This window comes from Staurois parvus, unplaced genomic scaffold (assembly GCF_062004578.1).
Source record: "Staurois parvus isolate SC_StPar_1 unplaced genomic scaffold, SC_StPar_1.0 ptg000018l, whole genome shotgun sequence".
Classification (NCBI taxonomy): Eukaryota; Metazoa; Chordata; class Amphibia; order Anura; family Ranidae; genus Staurois; species Staurois parvus.
This window is the reverse complement of record NW_028317814.1, coordinates 11,479,466-11,502,114: the sequence shown is the minus strand read 5'-3', so window position 1 is coordinate 11,502,114 and position 22,649 is coordinate 11,479,466. Positions and strand designations below refer to the sequence as shown.

The following is a 22,649-nucleotide window of genomic DNA, read 5'->3' as shown; positions in this document are numbered from 1 at the left end:
CGGTCAATTGCAGCTTGCCGTTGGCTGGAAACTGTACGTTTATGTCACTGGAATGCACTAATCACCCAAAAAATATTACCGCCACCCGGCGTGTAAATGGATCTAACTCTTTGAACGTACAATAGTGGTTGTGAAGCAGAAAGTCAGTTTATTGTACACAATCGGTCAATTGCAGCTTGCCGTTGGCTGGAAACTGTACGTTTCTGTCACTGGAATGCACTAATCACCCAAAAAATATTACCGCCAGCCGGCGTGTAAATGGATTTAACTCTTTGAACGTACAATAGTGGTTGTGAAGCAGAAAGTCAGTTTATTTTGCACAATCGGTCAATTGCAGCTTGCCATTGGCTGGAAACTGTACGTTTATGTCACTGGAATGCACTAATCACCCAAAAAATATTACCGCCGACCGGCGTGTAAATGGATCTAACTCTTTGAACGTACAATAGTGGTTGTGAAGCAGAAAGTCAGTTTATTGTACACAATCGGTCAATTGCAGCTTGCCGTTGGCTGGAAACTGTACGTTTATGTCACTGGAATGCACTAATCACCCAAAAAATATTACCGCCACCCGGCGTGTAAATGGATCTAACTCTTTGAACGTACAATAGTGGTTGTGAAGCAGAAAGTCAGTTTATTGTACACAATCGGTCAATTGCAGCTTGCCGTTGGCTGGAAACTGTACGTTTCTGTCACTGGAATGCACTAATCACCCAAAAAATATTACCGCCAGCCGGCGTGTAAATGGATTTAACTCTTTGAACGTACAATAGTGGTTGTGAAGCAGAAAGTCAGTTTATTTTGCACAGTCGGTCAATTGCAGCTTGCCGTTGGCTGGAAACTGTACGTTTATGTCACTGGAATGCACTAATCACCCAAAAAATATTACCGCCACCCGGCGTGTAAATGGATTTAACTCTTTGAACGTACAATAGTGGTTGTGAAGCAGAAAGTCAGTTTATTGTACACAATCGGTCAATTGCAGCTTGCCGTTGGCTGGAAACTGTACGTTTGTGTCACTGGAATGCACTAATCACCCAAAAAATATTACCGCCAGCCGGCGTGTAAATGGATTTAACTCTTTGAACGTACAATAGTGGTTGTGAAGCAGAAAGTCAGTTTATTTTGCACAATCGGTCAATTGCAGCTTGCCGTTGGCTGGAAACTGTACGTTTATGTCACTGGAATGCACTAATCACCCAAAAAATATTACCGCCACCCGGCGTGTAAATGGATCTAACTCTTTGAACGTACAATAGTGGTTGTGAAGCAGAAAGTCAGTTTATTGTACACAATCGGTCAATTGCAGCTTGCCGTTGGCTGGAAACTGTACGTTTCTGTCACTGGAATGCACTAATCACCCAAAAAATATTACCGCCACCCGGCGTGTAAATGGATTTAACTCTTTGAACGTACAATAGTGGTTGTGAAGCAGAAAGTCAGTTTATTTTGCACAATCGGCAAACTGCAGCACCAACTGTGCACGATAGCCACCAAAAAAAAAAAGGGTGTATGTCACTTTAAATTTTCGATTCTTTGATAGCTGTGGCCCTAAGTAACGATTCTGTGTCCCTGAGTAACGATTCTGTGTCCCCGAGTAACGATTCTGTGTCCCCGAGTAACGATTCTGTGTCCCCGAGTAACGATTCTGTGTCCCCGAGTAACGATTCTGTGTCCCTGAGTAACAATTCTGTGGCCCTAAAGTCTCTGTGGCCCTAACTCTGTCCCTTAATACACACAGGTCTGTCTCTCTTGAATGACCGGAGGCTAATGGAGAATTCTAAGATGGCCGCGATTTATAGCTCCACCATTACACAGTGCTGGCTGGCTGCTGATTGGCTAATGCGATCACATGTCATGATTCATGACTCATGAATGCATTATGGGTCAGCGCGCCTTGTCTGCGCGCCTTCCCAGAGATCCCCGCCCCATCTTCTCTGTCCATTTTCTCCTGTCGCCACACATGTCGCCGCCATTTTTGGGAAAATTCGATTCGTGCATCCGAAGTTTGCTAATCTTCGGATTCGTCGCGAATCGAATTTTTCCAAATCTTCGGAACGAATTCCACTTTGTCATGTTCGATTCGCTCATCTCTAGTTCTTATGTTTTATATTGCTTCATGGGGTGGACTTTTCAGCTTAGCAGTGCACCAAAGCCTGAGCCAGCTGTGGCAATTTACAGCCCAAGCCCAGGTGTGTTGTATCAGGCCCTACCAATCCTGAGCCTCTCGCTTACCTTATAGACTCTAAATTGTCTCTTCTTCTTATTCCTGCAGAGCTCGGAATTTACACGGAGTCTGGTGGATAAAAGAAATGACAACAGTTTGGTGAGTGGAATTTTGGTGATCAGTACAGAAATTCTTTAAAGGACTGCAAAGGTGAACTTACGCTTTATAGGGACGTAGAATCCTTTTAAATGAACATGAAAGAAAATAAAAATAATTTTATCAATATACTTTTAATATATTAAAACAGTGTTTTATGATGACTAGTTTATAATTATCTGTGTATGACAGAGTAGACCTATTTACACATTACAGGTCATGCTTTTAGCAGTGATGCACTGTGATCGTGTGTTGCTGATCCACTTATCTCACTGCAAATCTGCCAGACAGGCTCTGTCTGAAAAAGCATAGATTGTCTATATTCTCTAATGATTTGAAATATCCACAGTGCTCCTGGAAACCAGAGGTCATGTGATCTTTTGTCATGGCTTTAGTTCACACGAAGGAGTTTAGTAGTATTTTTTTTTTAAATTAAATTAAATGTATTTATTAATGATGTAGAAGAGGCACTTGCATATGAGAAAATGAAACTTGGCCCTCTTGTCTAACACGAGTACTGGCAAGACATTCATAACATGTGTATGAAGTCTTTATGGTTTATGTTTCCCATTACAGCTTATAAATAACCTCAAACAGAAGATTCTGAAGCTGGAGAAGCAGTGCAAGGAGAAAGATAATGCTCTCAGGTATTTGAAAAGATTTCTTTTAGTTGCTTCAGATATTCCAAGTACTCAATAATGGATTCATTTATTGAAGGGAACCTGTCAAGAAGCAAGGTAACTGATAAGATTCAGATGAAAGCTGCTTGTATTCAATTTTACAGGTTCTCCACTAATAGTGATATATTTTTTTTTCTTAAATCACATCTTTTTGATTAGATTCTTCAACATTTTTTTTTTCATACAAATGCACAACCTGTGCATGATAAAAAAAAAGAACACACAAAAACCAGCCATACAGTGACATCAATACAATTGAGAAATAAAAATTTGTGCATATCTTGTAAACATACAGATAACAATTTTGTCCCAGCAGTTACTGTCAGACAGCGGTTTTGCAGCCACAAAAATTTCTTGTATTGATAACTGGTATGTGCAGTTTTTCTGTAAAACAATTACACACTGTATGAGCATGAATACATACAATAAAACGGAAAAAAAAGAAGAACTGTACAATTCGACCTGCATCTGTGTCGTCATTACATTATGAAAATTAGAGCCTTTCAACCTGAGGTTTTGTTTTTTTAAACAGTGGGACTTCGGACGTTGACACAATTCTCTGAATCGTAAAGAGAATAAGCTATTTGCAATAAGATGAAATAGGGCAAGGCCAGGGATTCCATATTTGTTTGAATTTTACAGAAGCAGTTTCTGTGCTGAAATATGAGTTTTTTTCCTGGGCAATTACAACATTGACTTTGTTTTTTCCACTCTGCTACTGTGAGGATTTAGGGAACAACCATTGTAGTGTAATTAACTTATGTGCTATGTAAAGTGGTCTACTGACAGGGGTCACAGCCTTGGCAAGCATACTGGATTCATCAAACATATTAAAGAGACCAAGTTTTGGGTACTACCAGTGATCTTTAATGTGTTCAGAAATATTATGTGGCAAAAGAGTCATAGCAGAGTTTTTTTCTGAGACTTCCCAGATATGTTTTGTCTTCTATTTTATATGCATCATTGGGGCATTTTCTTTGAAAGCTGAAGTTTAGTTAAAAACATTTTTTCTCTATAGCTTTAGTTACATTACTTTCCTGTAATGAAGTATGTTCCATGATGTGCATGCTGCTGGATCCTGCAGAAATCTTTACTGCATGGCTGCCCTGTCCTCTTCCTGATGCTGAACTTCTGATTCAGTGGGGGTTAGCAGCTTCAGGTCTGTGGGTTCAGCTGCACTAAAGATGATCTAATGAGACACACCCCCACCTGCCCTCTCCGGCAGGAGGAGTTTTTTTTTTCTTTTTTTTGCCTGTCACATGAATTGTGCATGGGAAAGAGAATCCTGTGACTAATCAGACCCCCCCCCCCCCACACTACCACCACCACCACCCTTCTCAGGCTTTGTTGCATGCAGTGTAATCAGTGAAAGGACTTTTCTTAATGATAGCAACTGCCACTGTAGTAGCACCAACTACTGCAATGATTGTCAGCTTTCCCAGTGACCCCTCAAGTAGGCAATAAAGATCATGCCAGCTTTAAAACGACAGATGGAGCGGTCTTGTACCTGTGTGTACATTTATGTGAATTTCAGCTTATGTCTGATTATGTGTTCTTTTTTTCTTGTGCAGCAAATTGCAGACAGATCTTAAAACAACTAGCGTGGAAGAGATGAGAATAGCCATGGAGACCTACTATGAAGAGGTAGGTTCTGAATGTACAGTGTTCTATAGAGAAAAGTGACCCATTCACCTCATTTACTACCCTTAAACAGCTTATAACCCAATGTCCCACCACAGTCATACATATACAATAGCTATCTGAAAAATGTATTCCATTGTCTGATACTGTGACCATTCTCTAACTGTTGTACACAGTTTCAAATATTTGGCATTGTTATCAACATCATCATCATAGATTTTTGGAGTGTTGTTTTATACTTTCTGCCATTTAGCCTGTTTGAATGTGGCTTTGTGCCTGATTTAGTTGACAGTGGGGTATCACAGTAGTTAGCAGGGAAGCCTTTCATTCGGTAAAGTTTTGAGGCCCTTCACATGTGGCTTTTCCATTGTACCATGATCTTGCATGCAGAACAATGAAACAAAAACCAGACATGCACCTTTTTCCTGCACTATTATTCATTTATAATGACATCTCAAGGCAAAGACAAACCTGCACTGCAGCACTCCACACTGGTTGCCTTTACACTATATACAGTACATACAGACAATGCTCATTGTCCTATTCAAATTTAAATACATTCTGGACCTTGATATTTAAAAAAAACTTTGAGGGGAGTGTGTTTGGATATTCTGTTGTATCGCATTCATAATGAACATTTAAAGTGAAAGAATATTATCATATCGCACACATACTGAATGTTTAAAGTGGAAGAATATTATATGTTGGTATAAGGAAGTATATTTGAAACAATGCCATCTGGTCCAGGCCTGGAGGAAGTGGACCATGTTATCTAGGCTTATATGAATTAATTCTTCCATAGTGTAGATCGAATTTATCTGAGATAGCCAGTCTTGAATAATGCCCCGTACACACTATCAGTTTCTTTCCTTTCCTTTCAGCCCGCTGGGCTGAACGAAAAAAAAGAACTGACAGACCGCTGTACTCACACTGTTGTACAATTGTGTTTTGCCAGGGGGTCTGACATAAATGGTCTACACATTAAGCAACGACATTACCCAACTTTGGTCAAAGCTGCACAGTGTGTTTTTATATACAGACACCCCTTACCTGCATTGACATTTTTTGGTAATGGTGAACTAACCCTTTAAAAGAAATCCATCCAATACACAACTCCCATCATCCCTGGTGACAGGCCAGAACCTCCAACAGCAGTGAGAGCAGGTCAGTCTGATAAGCCCTAGAATGGTAACAAAAAGGGGTGATCCATCATTTTTCTAAATTGAGCTTGTACTTTAATCCATTTACAACACAGACACAGGTACTTCAAAATTATTCATGAAAAAGTTAGGATCCCCAAAGATCCTTCCTGACCTGTTGGACAACACATTGTTAAAAATTAAAACTAAAGATGGAAGACTACATTTACAGAATAGTAATTATATTACTTTACTCCATAAACGTGTTTAACAAAGATGCACATTTGTTTGATTTGTTTATTTCCAGTACTTCTGGCTTGCCTTGAACCTGCAGATCCTATGTTGGCTAGAGGTACAGATACATTCATTTTGTACATGTTGAACATTTTGTTCTTTTCTATAGATTCAGCGGCTACAGATATTGTTGGCTAAAGCTGAGACGCAAGAAAAAAAGTAAGTCAAGTATTTCTGAGTAAAGATGTTGAGCTGTATCTTGCTTTACTTTAAAGCTAAACTCCAGGCAGATATAAAAGATAAATCAATGTAGCTCAGTAATCAGTAATGCATCAATGATTTTGGCGTGGTATAAGCTTCTTGCAGTCCTTGTACAGCAGAGCTTAGACTTGGGGAGGGAGGTGCAGCAGTACAAGAAACCAGTTAATTGTGCTTCAGTATAAGGAATATATTGATAGGAGGAGAGGGCAGAGTGATAAAGAGATAAGCTCATCAGTGTCCTGCTCCTACTTTATCCTCCAGTTGCAGATTTAGGGAGGGGCAAGGTCTGTAAATGTTACTGAACCACAGCATGGGGAAATCAGGTATTCTGCTTTGCTAGACAGCACTTTGCTTTGTGACGGAAATGGGTAAATCTCCTATATATTGAATATAATGTTGCTTGTTTGTGTATTTAACTGTTTGCCCATAGTTTAATGTTAATCATTACTCAATAATAATTTGATGTGTTTGACAATCAGGGCACCTATGACATTCAGTCTTCAGATCATTGAACATCCTTCAGAAGTAGAATTGGGTTTGGCTAATTTGACACCCAAACATCATTGAGAAATTATGTCTTTTTAAATACAGTCAGACAGTATTGGAATCCAAATATTTCAGTATATATTCCATATGGACCAGAATAATATCCAGTACTGCCAAGACATTGATTCTGATTGGTGGCTGTTAGAACTGCATATATTTTCTTTATAGGAGGTAATGCAAGTTTCTGCATTGGGTGTGTTTGTGAATTCCTGTCCCGCATCACAAGCAGGTTTCTTAGATCAGAGAAGTAAACAAAGTGGCACTAAATAAATGACCAAATGAAACTAACAATGTGCACATTAACTGCAAATTACTAATCCAATCACTGAAAATGCATAACACATCATTTATCAACAAAGTGATATAAATATATTTATACTGTATATACCCAAACTAAGTGAGAAGTTCAGAAATAGTGGAAAAAATCTCCCAACTTCCCAGGATTCTCAGATCACCAGAACTAGCAACAACAGGGTTCATATAGGATTGGTGCACTAAAGCAACACCTGCAGGAAAAATTGAAATAATGAGTAGGTAGGTGTTTAATTCTAACTGGCTACTATTGAGTCTAAGGCCTTGACTGTCCAGTTGGGAGTAGTAGCTTTAATATCATCCCTCGTACAGCCACCATGTCCCAACCAATATGAATGGGACTGCCTGCATGGGATGCACAGAACACCTGTGCTTCCCTGCGCAGGCAAAACACGGCCCCCCACACAAGCATACACTTAAGTATGCCCATGTGACTGTGCCTTAACCAATTGCCTACCAGTGTTGTTTATAAACAGTTGCTGGTAGAACGGAATTATTTAAGGGGAAGTATTTCCAAAGGTTTTTTGGGTGTAGTGCAGTTCATTCAACCCGTTTTTCAGCCAACAGTGGGCTAAAGTCCACTGTCAGCTGACGCCATTCAAATTGTCCAGACTCTGGAAAGATCCCGACTTTAAAGTCAGGATCCTCCCATATGCCTGGACTGGCAACTGGCAACTGGCTCAGCCTCTCAGCGAGCTGCAGAGAGCCTGAGCTTCTGTCTCCTGCACTGCCCAGCGCTCCAGTGAGCCCTGGAGGAGCAATGCTCTCTGTTCACTGAAGACTGAGAATTGAGCTATCAGTGGTGTTTGAGCGTTCAGTTCTCAATTTTAGAAGCAGCAGGAGACAGATGCAGCGGATCGATGCCCTATGCACCTAGGTGAGTGACATTTTTTCTTTTTCTTTTAAACACACTCCCGGCTGCTCTAGTTTAAATTGAATTGGTCAGCAATGGGCCTTTTGGATGAAGTGAGAGCCATCCTATCTCTTCCACAGCTAGCCAAAAGTAAAGTCAGCAGATGTCCTTGCTCACGGCTTCTGCTTTCAACATTTGAAATCAGCATAATACAACACCACATTTGTTGGTGATCCTCCTGGTTCTTCTTCCAAAATCTCCAGTTCCATTGTCTTTAGGCTCCTACCCCCAATTCACTGTGTGCTTCCTAAGTACATTTTCCTGTTCACCCCCTTTGTGAACACACTATACCTTTTTAAAGGATAAGTTCACCTTTTAACAAAAAAATAATAAATGCACATTTTTCTGCAGGTAAAAAATAATGTGCATTTACAATTTTTTGTTTTTGGGAACCTGGAAAGCATTGCACCAGCGATCAGCAGATTACTGGTGCCATGCAGGGCTCCTGCAGACCTGTCAGATTCCTGTGTGCTCGCACCTCATATGGGCAAACTGATACACTGTGACAAGAAGTATCAAATGAACTACCATGGTGCTCAAACAGCGCCGTGGTAGTTCATTGAGAACTACAAGCCAACAGCCGCAAAGGCTGTCAGGACTTGTACTCTTCCTATTCACAGAACACTGTGAATGGTGAAATGGCCAGGCAGGCAGAGCTCTGCACAGCCACTTTTTTTGTTTTGTTTTTTTAATGCAAATATTGTGAAAACCCCGCGCCTAACAAACTAGATAACAAAAAAATCAAAAAACTAAGCTGCCACCCCCAAAGTGATACAAACCACCATGTAAATATAGAAAACCTCCATAGGGACTGCTATCTACATCAAACAAAGTGGTTAGATTATAACAATCTCAAAGTGCATAGAAACATACGATTGATGTCCATAAGTAATCATAATAAGTCCATTAAAGTGTGCAATATATAAACACTATCAATGTGCATATAAACATAAATAAAAGTGTCCATAGATCATCTTAATGGATCCATATAAGACTGTGATTCCACGCTGTAGTTAGGTGCACTTCTCTTTCACAGCGATATGGCCATAAATCACCTAGTGGTATGGAATGAATAAATAACTCACCAGATGTACATGACCTCTTTAATTAAAAAGAAGGTCAGCTGCGCTTTTCAGTATCTCTATTTAGATGAAGAGATGCTTGTCTTGTGATGAATGCTCCAAGCTCCTCATAGGCTTCCACAATACACATACCGGACCCAAAGATAGAAATGACATATAGTGGAATACGTTTAATAAAAGCTAAAAAAAACAAAGATAAAATGCTCACATAGTAAAGTGCCTACACATCGCTAGATGTAGCTGCATGTGACTGTGAAACTAACACTGCCGTGTCCTGGCGTGCGTTCCAGCACAAAGAAGTTCCGTAACCAGACGTCAGCGACTGGATGTCCCGCATTGTTTACATTTGGGACGCATGTATGTTTTGCACTTGCTGTGCCCACCTCCCTCAACAACCCGAGTCCTCTATTGATCCAGTGCTGTGCCCAGCTGCAGTCTACTCTCCCTCTCTCTGCTCTCACTATGCTAAACTGAGAGCAACGGGAGTCAATGTCAGTTAAATTCTGTGAACAGAAAGCAGGGGGTGGGGCCAAGCAGTGCTATGTTTGTCATTGCACACACACGGCATGGCTTGGGAGTGACCCACATGTCTCTCAGCTAAGATCTTCAGCGGGGTACCCCAGAAGAGGTTTGGGACCGCTCTGTGCAAACCATTGCACAGAGCAGGTAAGTATAAAAGGTTTATTATTTTAATTTAAAAAATTGCCTTTAGAAACACTTTAAAGTGGAGTTCCACCTGAAAAAAGAAAGTCAGCAGCTACAAAAACTGTAGCTGCTGACTTTTAAAATACAGACACTTACCTGTCCCTCGGTCCAGTGGTGTTCTCACCACCGCTGGTTTCACCGGCCGTCTTCTCTCCCTGGCGCCAGCATCTTCAGTGTGGGCACCCAGCTGTGGCAGCTTGCGGCTTCACAGCGGGGTGCCCACTGCGCATGCCTGAGAAGCGCTGCGCTTTGTGAATGGCCCCGTAGTCTTCTGGGACCTGTCACGTGTCCCAGAAGACTATGGGGAGAATGGGGGGGGGGGGGGGGGAGGACAATTTCCGCTTATGATCGCCTTAGACGATTGCAGTGGAAGTGGGAGCGGGTAGCTGTCAAATTCGGGTACCTTCCCCCCCCACTTCCCAAAGGTGCCAATCCTTAATGGGGAGCGGGGGACAAAGGCTTAAAGCGGAACTTCCCCTTTTGGGTGGAGCTCTGCTTTAAGATAGCAGAAATGTCAGTATGGGAAGGGGGAGTATGATCTCTTGATATACATCCACTTTTAATAAGAAGTAGACAAACCAACACCATATTTGTGTTATAGCTTGTTTCTCTCTCTGTATATAACCTCTGTCACCTGTTTACAGGGGCAGAGGAGAGTAACAGGTAAGTCCTGCATCTGCTGATCAGTAGCAAGTCACACAACGTTCTACTTCTATAGTTCCTGTCTAGTTCCATAGAATTTAAGTAGGACTCAGACTTTTTTGATTTCTGACAGACCTCCTGCAGAGAGTCGAGATTCCCAAAAGAGACAGAAAGCTATGAATATGGCTCTACTCAAACTCTCCAAACAAGTGAAGGAACTACAGGAGGAGAACAAGAGTCTGAAGGCGGACCTGGACAGAGCCATGGCCCAATCGCCTACCTCATCCAGAACGAAAGGCGAGTGCAGAATTGTCGATGGTGAATAGTTCTGAAGATAATAACTTTTTAGGGCTCGTTCACACCATGGTGCAGAGATGTCAGTTTTTCCACACACGTTCTGCAAGGGCACAACAAAATCAATTGTTCTCTATGTGCCCTGTTCACACTACAACACTGGTATCACGTGCAGATTTTTTCTGTGGAGGAATCTACAATGTGTATAAAACGCATTGTAACGCACATGAAAACTGACCGCCATATAAGGAAATGACGGGCGCAATGTGGTTCTCTTGTTCTGGGAGGACGTCATATGACATCCTCCCACTCTAACCATGCGTGCTCTCCCTCAGGGGCATGCGGCATGGCGATCGGTGGTGCGCTGTGTCCCTGGAACACAGCGGATCACCGATCAGCGGAAAGAGCCGATGACTTCAGCTCTGTCATGTGATCAGCTGGGTCCAATCACAGCTGATCACATGTAAATAAGGAAATGCCAGTTATCTCCATTTTTCTCCTCACGAGCTGTCACGCTGACAGCTCATGAGGAGAGGAGAGTCAGTAATCGGCATTCCTCAGAGGGGACATGTACACTGATCATCAGGGCACTGATGATCAGTGCCCTGATGATCAGTATTGCCGATCAATGCCACCTGTCAGTGCACATCAGTGCCTACCAGTGCACATCAATGCAACATATTAGTGCCCATCTAAGCTGCCTTTCAGTGCCAACTATCAGTGCCGCCTATGACTGTTGCCAACTAGTGCCACCTATCAGTGCACGTCAGTGCTGCCTATCAGTGCCCATCAGTGCCACCTAACAGTTCAAGCCAGTGCCGTCTATCAGTGCCAGTCAGTGCCTCCTATCAGCGCCATATATGAGTACTGCCTTTCAGTGCCCACCAGTGATGCCTGTCAATGCCCATCAGTGCCACCTACCAGTGCCTCCTCATCAGTGCCGCCTATCAGTGCCCATCAGTACAGCCTATCCGTGCCCATCACTTCAGCCTTATTAGCGCACATCAGTGAAGGAGAAAAATTACTCATTTAGAAAATTTTATAACAGAAACTAAGAAAAAAAAACTTTTCTTTTCACACTTTTTCAGTTGTTTTTGGTTTGTTTATCAAAAAATAAAAAAACCCAGTGGTGATTAAATACCACCAAAAGAAAGCTCTATCTGTCTAAAAAAAAATGATAAACATTTCATATGGGTACAGTGTTGCATGACCACGCAATTGTCATTCAAAGTGCGACAGCGCTGAAAGCTGAAAATTGGCCTGAATAGGAAGGGGGGAAAGTGCCCAGTAGGCAAGTGGTTAAAGGATAAGTTCACCTTTCATAACATGTTACTCCCATACTCCCTTCCTAGCTGTCAAATGTTTTAAAAACGTGGCCATGTGGGGCTCTGACTGCGTCACTCATTCACAGTCCTCTGTGAATGAGAGACTACAAGTTCCGACAGCCTTAGCGGCTGTCAGCTTGCAGTCCTCAATGAACTACCACGCACTATGGAGCACCGTGGTAGTTCATTGATGTCTTCCTATCATTATATCTGCTTGCTCGTACATCCCGTATGAGCAAGCAGATATTCTGACAGATCTGCAGGAGACCTGCATTGCTCCAGTGATCTGATGATCACTGGTGTAATGCTTTACAGGCTCCTGCAGACAAAAATAATAAATTCACATTTTTTTACCTGCAAAAAAATGTGCATTTATTATTTTTTACGGAAAGGTGAACTTATCCTTTAAAGTATTATATTTTTTTCACAGCATTCAAATGTTTACTAATTACCCAAAAGTCAAACTCCACACAGATATAAAAGACACATTAAAGTCTCTAGTCTCTTGGGACATCTTAAAAATGCCATGTCTTTAGGTATTAAAGTGTTACTAAACCCCGGACCCTGCATTCACTATATCTGGTCTCCCACAGTACACACAACATGCAAATGCAGTTATTTTAGTAATTATAAACTGCTAAATACCTTTTCTCATCAGTAGTATATAGCAGTCTTGTGACTTAAGCAGAGCCCTGGTTAAAGCTTGTAGGAGGACTTTTCTTTCTGCTCTAGGAGGATGTAGAACCCCTGACCTCTATCTAGACAGTGCTGATTGGCTCTGTGCTGATCACATGCACTCTCCCAAGGGAAAAAATAAAACCTCTCTAGCAATACACACTAAACTGAGCATATGCAGAAGGGCTGTGGGTTCAGTCTGTCTTTTCGGAGTGGACATTTGAACAAAAGGAAGAGCAGAGAAGACAGGATCAAACAGCCTTTTTTATACAATGCAGAGAATTAACCCCAGAGGTTCCACAGTGAGTATAACAAGCATGCTTCAATGCATATGCAGACTGATTTTACTGTTGAGGCATTTTTGTTTACTGATTTAAAAGTAGTCCATTATTTTTAATGGGCCTAAAAAAAAAAAAAATCTGCATAGATTAATTTTTACAAATGTGTATGTACACGCACAAGTGCACGCAAGTGCTATACAACTTATTCCCGCATTTTTTCTGCCAAGAATATCTGATGTTTATATATCAATATTGTGTGCAAGTATTGTGTGCAAGAAAGTACAAAAGCGTTGTATTTGTTAATTAATAATTTAATATATATTTTTTAAATATTTAAAGCAGAATTGCAGCTGAAAATAACAAGATAAAAATGAATAGTTCATTGAAAGATAAAATAATAAGGCCAGCTTTTGCTGCCATATTCACCTTTAGGGCTCATTTACACCAGATGTAGTCAGGTGCGTTTTTAAATGCAGCATAAGCGTAGTATGAATGCATATGCAAGAAAAATTATTCTGTTTCAATGAGCCTAGTTTACATTATTGCAGTGCTTTCATGTGCATTTTAAAAAAAAGAACACCATGCTGCATTTTTGTAATGCTGCACAAGCACTTAAACATGCACATGAACACATGCAAACACGAATGAATACATGCAAACACGCGTAAACACAACAAATATATTTAAATGAAATAAATACATGAAAAAATTGCTCCAAAAAACTCACTGCAAGTGCACTGAAAATGCATTCAAACATGCATGCAGAAACGCACACTGAACGCATAGATTGTGCGGTAAATGAGCCCTAACTCCAGTGATTTCCCTCACAGTATATCTTTCTGCCACTAGATATCCTCAGTCTGATAGCCAACATTATTCAACCCTCTTTCTCTGAGAGCCCAGGTCGTATTGGACCCACCCAGTCTTTGATTGGACTGTGAAAGAGAAAGAATCTCAATGATAAGCTCATCTCTTTGTCACTATGCTTTTTCTTCTATCAGCACATGAACTGATTGGCTTTTTGTGCTGCTTCTTCCTCTCAGACCCAGCTCTGTTGTACAGGGACTGCAAGAGGGTGATACCAGGTTGAATCCAGGTCCTTACACTACTTGCATTTAAAAATACATTTAATGATGTATTAATGATTACAGAGCTGTAGTAAAGTGTTACTAAACCCAGGACCCTGCATCCACTATATCTGGTCTCCCACAGTAAACCGAACATGGAAATGCAATTATTTTAGTAAATATAAACTGATAAATACCTTTTCTCATCAGTAGTATATAGCAGTCTTGTGACTTCTATCAGTGTCCAGCCAAGCACATGTTAAAGCTTGTAGGAGGAGTTTTTTTCATTTTGCTCTAGGAGGATGTAGAACCCCTGACCTCTGTCAGGGCCCTGTGCTGATCACATGCACTCTCCCAAGAAAAACAATTCTCTCTAGCAATACACACCAAACTGAACATGTGAATAGTGCCTGGTATATCTTATCAGGATATAAGACAAGGGCGCTCTAAGAAGGGGAGGATTAGAGAAGTCAGGATCAAGCAGCGTTCTTACACAATGCAGAGGATTAACCCATAAGGTTCCACAGTGAGTATAACAAGCATGCTTTACTGCATATACAGCCTGAATTTACTGTTGTGGGTTTAGTAACACTTTTATTTACATCTGCCTGGAACACAGTGTTAATGCATTTAATGTAAATACTTCAATAGAACTTGCAGTGCCCTGTGCAGCAGCACTCAGGCTAGATGAGGAAGAAGCAAACAAGGTTGCCAATTAGGAATGCTACATGAAAATGAACTGAAAAGGAGGAAGTTGACAGAAATGGAGAACAGGGTGAACAGAAGGATGATAACCATCTGCTACTGCTCCTTTTATTCTCCTCCTTTATCCTACTGCTCCTTTATTCTCCTCCTTTATTCTCCTCCTTTATCCTACTTCTCCTTTATTCTCCTCCTTCATCCTACTGCGCCTTTATTCTCCTCCTTTATCCTACTGCTCTTTTATTCTCCTCCTTCATCCTACTGCTCCTTTATTCTCCTCCTTCATCCTACTGCGCCTTTATTCTCCTCCTTTATCCTACCGCGCCTTTATTCTCCTCCTTCATCCTACTGCTCCTTTATTCTCCTCCTTTATCCTACTGCGCCATGCAGGTGGTGCCATGGTTGGGATTTGAACCGATGACCCTAGTACTGCCAGGTGGAAGTGCTAACCATTTAGGCACTGTGCTGCCCATATTGCTACATCATTTCCTGTAGCCATGTCCATATTTTTTTCTCAGATATGTATTTTCTGCTTAGGGTACAACGAATGGAGCAAACAGAGGTTGGTGAGGAAGATCTCAGAGCTGGAAAAGGTGAGATTTAAAATATGGCATTTCACAACCTTTTAAACACTCATCAAACCACCTCTGTAATGCTGCAGAATATTTTAGAGTTTGTGTAAACCCTAACAATGAATGTCTCTTATTATTCAATTTTGGTCTGTTAATATATACCATTCATTATGCTTTGTTTTTTTGTATGTTTGATAAGTAGGAAAAAAAATATCCATTGAATCTGCCATAAATCTAGTGAGCTGATAACCCAGTCCTGTGCTCTGTGCTCGTGCTACACTCTTATCACTGTTATCAGTCACAGTGTTCCCAACTTCATTGCCTCTCCATAGATACAGAATCATGAGTGAGCGTTGTCACCAATAGAAAATGTGTTACTGGCAGGATCATCATTTAAAAAAAAAGTAAAAAAACTTGAAAGAAGAAAACTAATACATTCTCCATGGTTAAAGGGTAAATGCCACTTTTGAGGGAAAAAAAATAGCAAATAACAAAAAAAATATATAGCATATACAAAAGTCCTATTTTAATTGGGTGTTAATAAAAATGACTTTTTCTTTTCAATCTGCAGCGCTGTAACTTTCTGTAAAATGCAATGCAATATGGCTACCTGGAGATGTTCTGTACACAGATGGTGTACAGAACATCCTGCCCCCCCTCCAAATGCAATTTCCTGTTTGTACTGTTTGGCTCACTGATTTTCCTAGAAGTCTGCACTAAGATACAAGTCAGATTTTGAGCATCCCCTGTATCAAAAATGTCATTTTTTGTGAGATACTCTCAAAGGGAAATCACATCTAAAGGGATGCAGACTTTGCAGCTCTCCTCATTAGAACACTGCAGGTGCAGCAGCTGATTGGGAGCACGCAGTGCCGTGATCTGTGTCCGGTGGACACAGATCGATGTATGGGACTGCTGTGTGAGGTCCCAATTCATATGATCACTGATTGGCCAGTGATCACATGAACAGTAGTAAACAAGATGTCACTGCCTGACATCATTGTTTACTACTTCTGTGAATGATCACAGAGGTCACATGGTACAAGGCTATTCACAACAGCCTTGTACCATGTGACAAGTTGTGACCAATTACAGGTCTCACAGTATTGTTCAATGGCTACAGGAATGCAGCCAGAGAGAAGGAAAAATTATTGCTTTTACAGCCTTTATGGGTGTAAAAGCAATCAGTGTAAAAAAAAAAAATTTTTAAAAATCATCACCACCCCCCACAAGTAGTACAGTATCACTATGGTGACACTGTACTGCTACGGTGACAGTATATAAAAACAAATAAATACAAAAATAATAAAATAAAATTGTAAAAAACATTTTTGAAAAATTATTTTTACTGATTTGGGTTTTTTTTTTTTTTTTACAAAAAAAGATGAATACATTGTGGCAATGATTAAGGAATAAAGATTATTTGCAAAATTTTATGAAGAAAATTTTTGGTCTTTTTAATTTATATAGCAAAAAAATAAAAATCCCAGTGGTGAATAAATACCACAAAAAGAAAGTTTTATCTGTCTCAAAAAAATGCTAAAAATTTAATTTGGGTACAGTGTTGCATGACCGCGCAATTGTCATTCAGAGTGTGAAAGCGCTGAAAGCTGAAAATTGGCCTGGACTGGAATGGGGTGAAAGTGTCCGAACTTGAAGTGGTTAAAAAAGAAGTTTCACATAAACTGTTTGGGTGATCTGGTTCCCTAGGTTGCAAAGTTCAAGTAACACTTTGTCTCTTCTTTTTAGCCCCTGAACAAGCCAAAATCACATCTTTGACAGCACACCCCTTTCCCCCCTTCTGCTGTCCAACCACACCAGGGGTAGGCAACCTGCGGCTCTCTAGCTGTTGTGGAACTACATTTCCCATGCAGCATTGCAACATTACAAAACTGGCAGTTACAGCTATGACTTGCAGAGGCATGATAGAACTTGTAGTCCTGCAACAGCTGGAGAGCCGCAGGTTGCCTACCCCTGAACCACACAATACCAAGGAGTTGAATAATCGGGTTGAGTGGTGACAACTGTCTGTCTGTGCCTCCATGGGCTTGCTTGTCACTTGGAATGCAATGGTAAGTGGACATGTCAGCCAAACAGTTCACAATACAGGCAAGTTCACAGCAGAGCCTTTCCTGTGCTCTTTTTATATATGCTCTGTCATATAGGCTGGGGTGTCAGAATGAGGCTGTGGGGATGTTTCCAAGTCTGTGTAACTGACATCTTCAAATGATGTTAGGGCAAGTGACAGGCACACTTACTACACAGGGGGCGCTAGAAACCGAACACTGCCACCACTCAACAGTTGGCATGCCCACAAATCCAGCTTGGATGAGGGGAGGAACATTAGAAGCAGCAGAATGTTTGTATAGAACACTAGCAGATCATTTGGGAGGCTAAGGGAGTTTTTCTTCAATTTCTTCCCATCAACCATATGCATATATGTGGCCTTACTGAAGTGGGTCTTTATCCATTAGGCCCCATATATGTGGTACCTGTGTTTGTGCTGGGAGCGTGCTGCACAGCTTATCAAGAGCCCTGGGTCTTGTACTAACAATCGAGACTTCCAGTCACCTGATTGCTGTGATATCCTCTGATTGGCTATCACAGTGATCAGTCACTGTGCAGCCTGCCAATGTGTTTTCTTTCTCCTTTGAATGGAGAAAAAGATGCATTGTATCTTTCTCTCCTTGCAGTGAGGAATGATGTAAACAAACAAAAAATGTGTTAAAATAAATTTAAAAAATAGCCAGGTCAAGGTTTGATCTTGGTCAGGGTTAGTGTTAGGGTCAGGGTCAAAGGTCAGAGTTAGTATATTTTGGGTAGGATTTTTTTTTTTTTTTTTAAATATTTTTATATTTTTTTAATATTTTTTTTGGTAGAATACAAACGCAAAATGCACACTATTGTTTCTGGGCTGTACTTGTACAAACAACAACAAACATACACATGTGATTTCACTGGGATAGTCAGGAGGAGAATTTATTTTGGGTTGTTCTTTGGTGGTAAATTATGATAATAGCTAGAAATATACAACTAAATTTAAAAACTTTTTTTTTTTACTATTTTAGGAGTTCTCCTTTGATAATACAAAAAAAACTCAGGAGATACCCATTACCATTTACCACTAAAATGAAAACCCAATTTGTCCTGAAAAAAAAAAAAAAAAAAAGTATAATCCACCTGGATACACAAAGTAGTTGCGATATGTTCAGTTTTATTAACACATGTCAAAGTTGCAAAATTGTGTTCAGGCATTAGCATTTGTTTTGCCCTCAGTCACTAAGGGGTTAAGTTGTGAATTGTTGTCAAATTGAAGGGGTATCGCCTTTTTCAAGGCTAGCACTCAACAGCCAAATATGCAGTGCAGTGTAGTGTAGTGTACTGTAAACAAATGCAGTCTTCGAGTAGATATGCATGATTCCTCCACATGATCAGCATCACTAAGTTATTACTGCTGTACACTTTGGCTGCTTCAGTTAAAGTGTATCTAAACCCAAAATCTGTTCAGTTCACAGGAAGTGACAAAGACCTAATGGGGTTGATTTACTAAAACTGGAGAGTGCAAACTCGGGTGCAGCTCTGCATAGAAACCAATCAGCTTCCAGTTTTTTTTTTTGTCAAAGCAGCACATGTACAATATATATCTATAAATCGCTGCGTAAATTGATGGCGCTATATAAGTACCTATAATTAATTAAGCTTAATTGAACAAGCTGGAGTTAGATGCTGATTGGCTACCATGCCATGCGGTGCTTCACCAGATTGTGCGCTCTCCAGTTTTAGTAAATCAACCCCAATATCTCTCTGTCACTCTGCTGTCACTCTGCTCCCTCCTCTTCTAAGCAATGCTCCTCATTAGCATGTGAGCACAGCAAAACAACTGTCTCCTTGTATGGCTTCTCCCTCTCCTGGGTTAGGCTTTAGTAATTTGTTTATGTAAAGGTGAACTAACCCTTTAACAAAGAGGTCTATGTATAAAAAATTAATTCTACAAATGTTTCAAGAAGTTGCATAGCCACCACAAATAATCACAGTAATTTGCATACATTTATTTCCCATGATCATCAGTTCAATCTAGTGGCCATAATGCCAGATTATGGCAACTGGATGGAACTCATAGGAAATGGTGATTAACTGTGGCTGCTGTACAAATTCTTCAGACATTTTGCTCAGCAATTTTTTTCTGTATTGATTTTTTCTAAGGTATTAGCAAGGCTAGGCGTCACATGGAGGAGCAATACTGGATGCAAAAGATATAAGGGAGCTGACCAGAATGCTGACATTGAAGCTGCAGGCTGACAGATATAAATTAAATGTCATAGACATTAGGGTTCTTGGGGTGTACTCCAACAATTGAATTCCAGTAATCATTTTGTAATCTTTGAATTTACTACAGGTTTGCTGTATGCCCAGTATGTAGAAACCAAGCTTTAAATTCCAAATAAAACCCCCCAAAATAAAAAAAGAATGTAACTGGTCGCTTGATTTTTTCTAGCTCGTCCTGTGGATAGCTGCCCCATATTGTGGCTTATCCAAGAGTATCCAACTAACTGTACTGTGATGTACTTTGTAGATGTCTCAGGTATCCCCAAAGCCCTCCAGGTTTAGCAGGATTTTAAAAATAATTTATCTGATATTTATGATTACCCAGGTTGGTGACAGATTTACTTTAAAGTCACATGATAAACCTATGCAAACACGTGGAAGAAGATACTATAACGTTCCTTTTATCCAACCAAGATTTTGCTTTCCTGCTTCATCAGAACCTGTAATACCAAAGGTGTTATAAGAAGGTTGCCTGGAGACTACTGGAAATTTTAAAAAGTAGCAGCAAAACTTATGCTTGTATTAGAAGAATGGAAAGAAAAAAGTATGTAATGTGTAAACATACAGTTTATTTTCTCGTCTTTAGAAACTAGAAATAGCTGAAAAGTCAAATCCATCTAACACAGAGCTGGACAAATCCACTCGACTTGGTGCAGTTCCAAATGTTGATGAGGGAGATGGACCAACGCCCAATTTACATGAAGAATGTGAGAGGCTAAGGAACATACTCAAGAAAGTAAAGGAAGATCGAACTGCACTACAGGAGAGGCTTGCTGCCAAGGAGTGAGTGTGCTGATTGTTGACGTCAGTGATTGGCTGTCCAATTAGAGTGATCTGAGTGACTTTTACAACACTTGGGGCTGGAGCACAGGAGCGCTGTAACCAGTCAGGTTAGCTGCGCAGAGGACATGGAGGAACATCTGTTCCCCCATCTCTGAGGAAGATTTAGTCCCTTCTGGTTTCAGAGCTGTGTTTTCTTGGCCAAGGAAACCAGTCTGGGTTTGATCAGATGCTTTGAAGAACAAGGAGATATCAGGGGTCTAATAAACCCCTGATGTCTCAAGAAGCAGTACCTGTCGCTGCCCAAAGGCACCTCAGGGGACTTGCTCACCCCATGTGATAGCAAAGTTAAGTGAAAAAAAAAAAAGTGTAAAAAATTAATATAATGAAGAATCATAAAACCAATTTTAAAAGCACCTCACCCCCCATGCTCACATGCAAAAGTGCACATTGGTCCAAAGTGCATATATAAACAGTGATTGCACCACATATGTGAGTTATCACTGCAAACATCAGAGTGAGAGCAATAGTTATAGTGTCAGAGCTCACATTTAACTCTAACTGATTACCTGTAAAGGGTTTAAAAGTGTCACCTGTGGATAATTCAATTTAGGTACCCTTGTTTGTTGGCATTTGATAGGTGTTTGCAAATTTTAAATCTTGACATGTTTGGTATCTATTTACTTGATCCATCATCATATTGGGTTTCATATCATGTTTGCATGCACTAAAATTAATTTAAGTGTATTTTTTTTACCGGAAAAATTGTTTTGATAAACATCTGCTCAAATATTGTGACATAAAAAAATGCAACATTTTATTCTCCAGGGCCTCTACTTTCAGTAAATATATAATGTTTGGGCATTCCAAGTAATTTTCTAGCAAAATAAAAGTAGGTTTTAACATTTATGTGAAAAAATAAGAAATTGCCCTGGTAGCCAAGTGATTAATACAAAATTTAATGCGGTTTTCTCTTCCAAAGATCAGACATCAGAAAACTGCGACAAGAAAAGACAGACATAGAAGGGAAGATGCAAAGTCTGAAGGATAGAAAAGATGAGAGGTAAGCGACAGTAGAGTGCACTTGGTCATCAAAAGCAGCAGATTGTGTGATGAGCGGTTGAAAATGAGAGGATAATGGGCTAATTTATAGGGAACCAGTGAGAAAGCCGTGTTCTTATAATTCCATGATGTCATTTGCTCCCAATTAACCTTTAGGCTGTAATGTTCAATAGGGAGTCTGCTAAGCACTTACATTGCCACATCACAGAACCCCATTGTAATTTTACAGAAAGTCTAGCCCTTTGCCTACACATGATATGACTGTGCCTGGAATAATCCACCACTTGAGCATTTTATATTATTTTTAGGCAGTCACTCCAGCTCTGCAAAGCTCAGCAGAGTATCCAGGCTCTCAGCATTGTAGCATGAGCAATTAAAGTGGAAGAAAAGCCTAACTATACAGTAACTGTTCTTAAAAATGTTTTTCTCCCTCTCCTCCTACCTATCCTGCTTAACCCGTACAAAAAGATGTGTGTACTTACCTATTTTCAATCCGCTCCAGTTCGGTCACATGATCTCACACAGCTTCTGCTTACCTGTGTCAGTAAGTAGCCGCTGCAGGGGAGAGGAGGGAGTGCTGACAACAGCAGGGAAATGGGAAGCTATGAGTGACGTCATGGTTCAAGGAATTCAAAGGTGTTAAGTGCTCTCATACACAGAACTGCAGGTTCACGTGATTGGACCAGAGCCAATTGAAAATATAGTACACACATCTTTTTTATACAGGTTCAGCAGGATAGGTAGGAGGAGAGGGGGAAGAACATTTTTAGGAACAGTTGCTGTATAGTTAGGCTTTTCTTCCACTTTAATTGCTCATGCTGGAATGCTCAGAGTCAGGATACTTCAAGGGGAAGTTCCGCTTTAAGTACTGGTTCCCCTCTCTCTGTGAGGAATTGGCACCTTTGCGGAGCAGGGGGGGAGATTTTGACAGGTGCCCGCTCCCATTTCTGCTGCAATCACCTAGGCGATCAGAAACGGAAGTCTCTCTCCTTTCCCTCTTTGCTCGTAGTCTTCTGAGACCCATGACATGTTCCAGAAGACTACGGGGACCATTCACAAGGCGCAGGATTATTCACGCATGTGCAAT

The 22,649-nt window shown here is 40.5% G+C and overlaps 1 protein-coding gene across 1 annotated transcript in view; it reads left to right on the top strand.

The window, feature by feature from the left end:
* IQCE (IQ motif containing E) overlaps positions 1-22,649 on the top strand; it is a 95,729-nt gene that overhangs the window by 34,061 nt on the left and 39,019 nt on the right. Inside the window, exons 9-16 of the mRNA XM_089682595.1 lie at positions 2,276-2,326; positions 2,900-2,970; positions 4,575-4,647; positions 6,187-6,236; positions 10,612-10,775; positions 15,360-15,415; positions 20,307-20,503; positions 21,483-21,563. Of these exons, the coding sequence (XP_089538721.1) occupies positions 2,276-2,326; positions 2,900-2,970; positions 4,575-4,647; positions 6,187-6,236; positions 10,612-10,775; positions 15,360-15,415; positions 20,307-20,503; positions 21,483-21,563 (743 nt within the window). The remainder of the gene's footprint in view (positions 1-2,275; positions 2,327-2,899; positions 2,971-4,574; positions 4,648-6,186; positions 6,237-10,611; positions 10,776-15,359; positions 15,416-20,306; positions 20,504-21,482; positions 21,564-22,649) is intronic.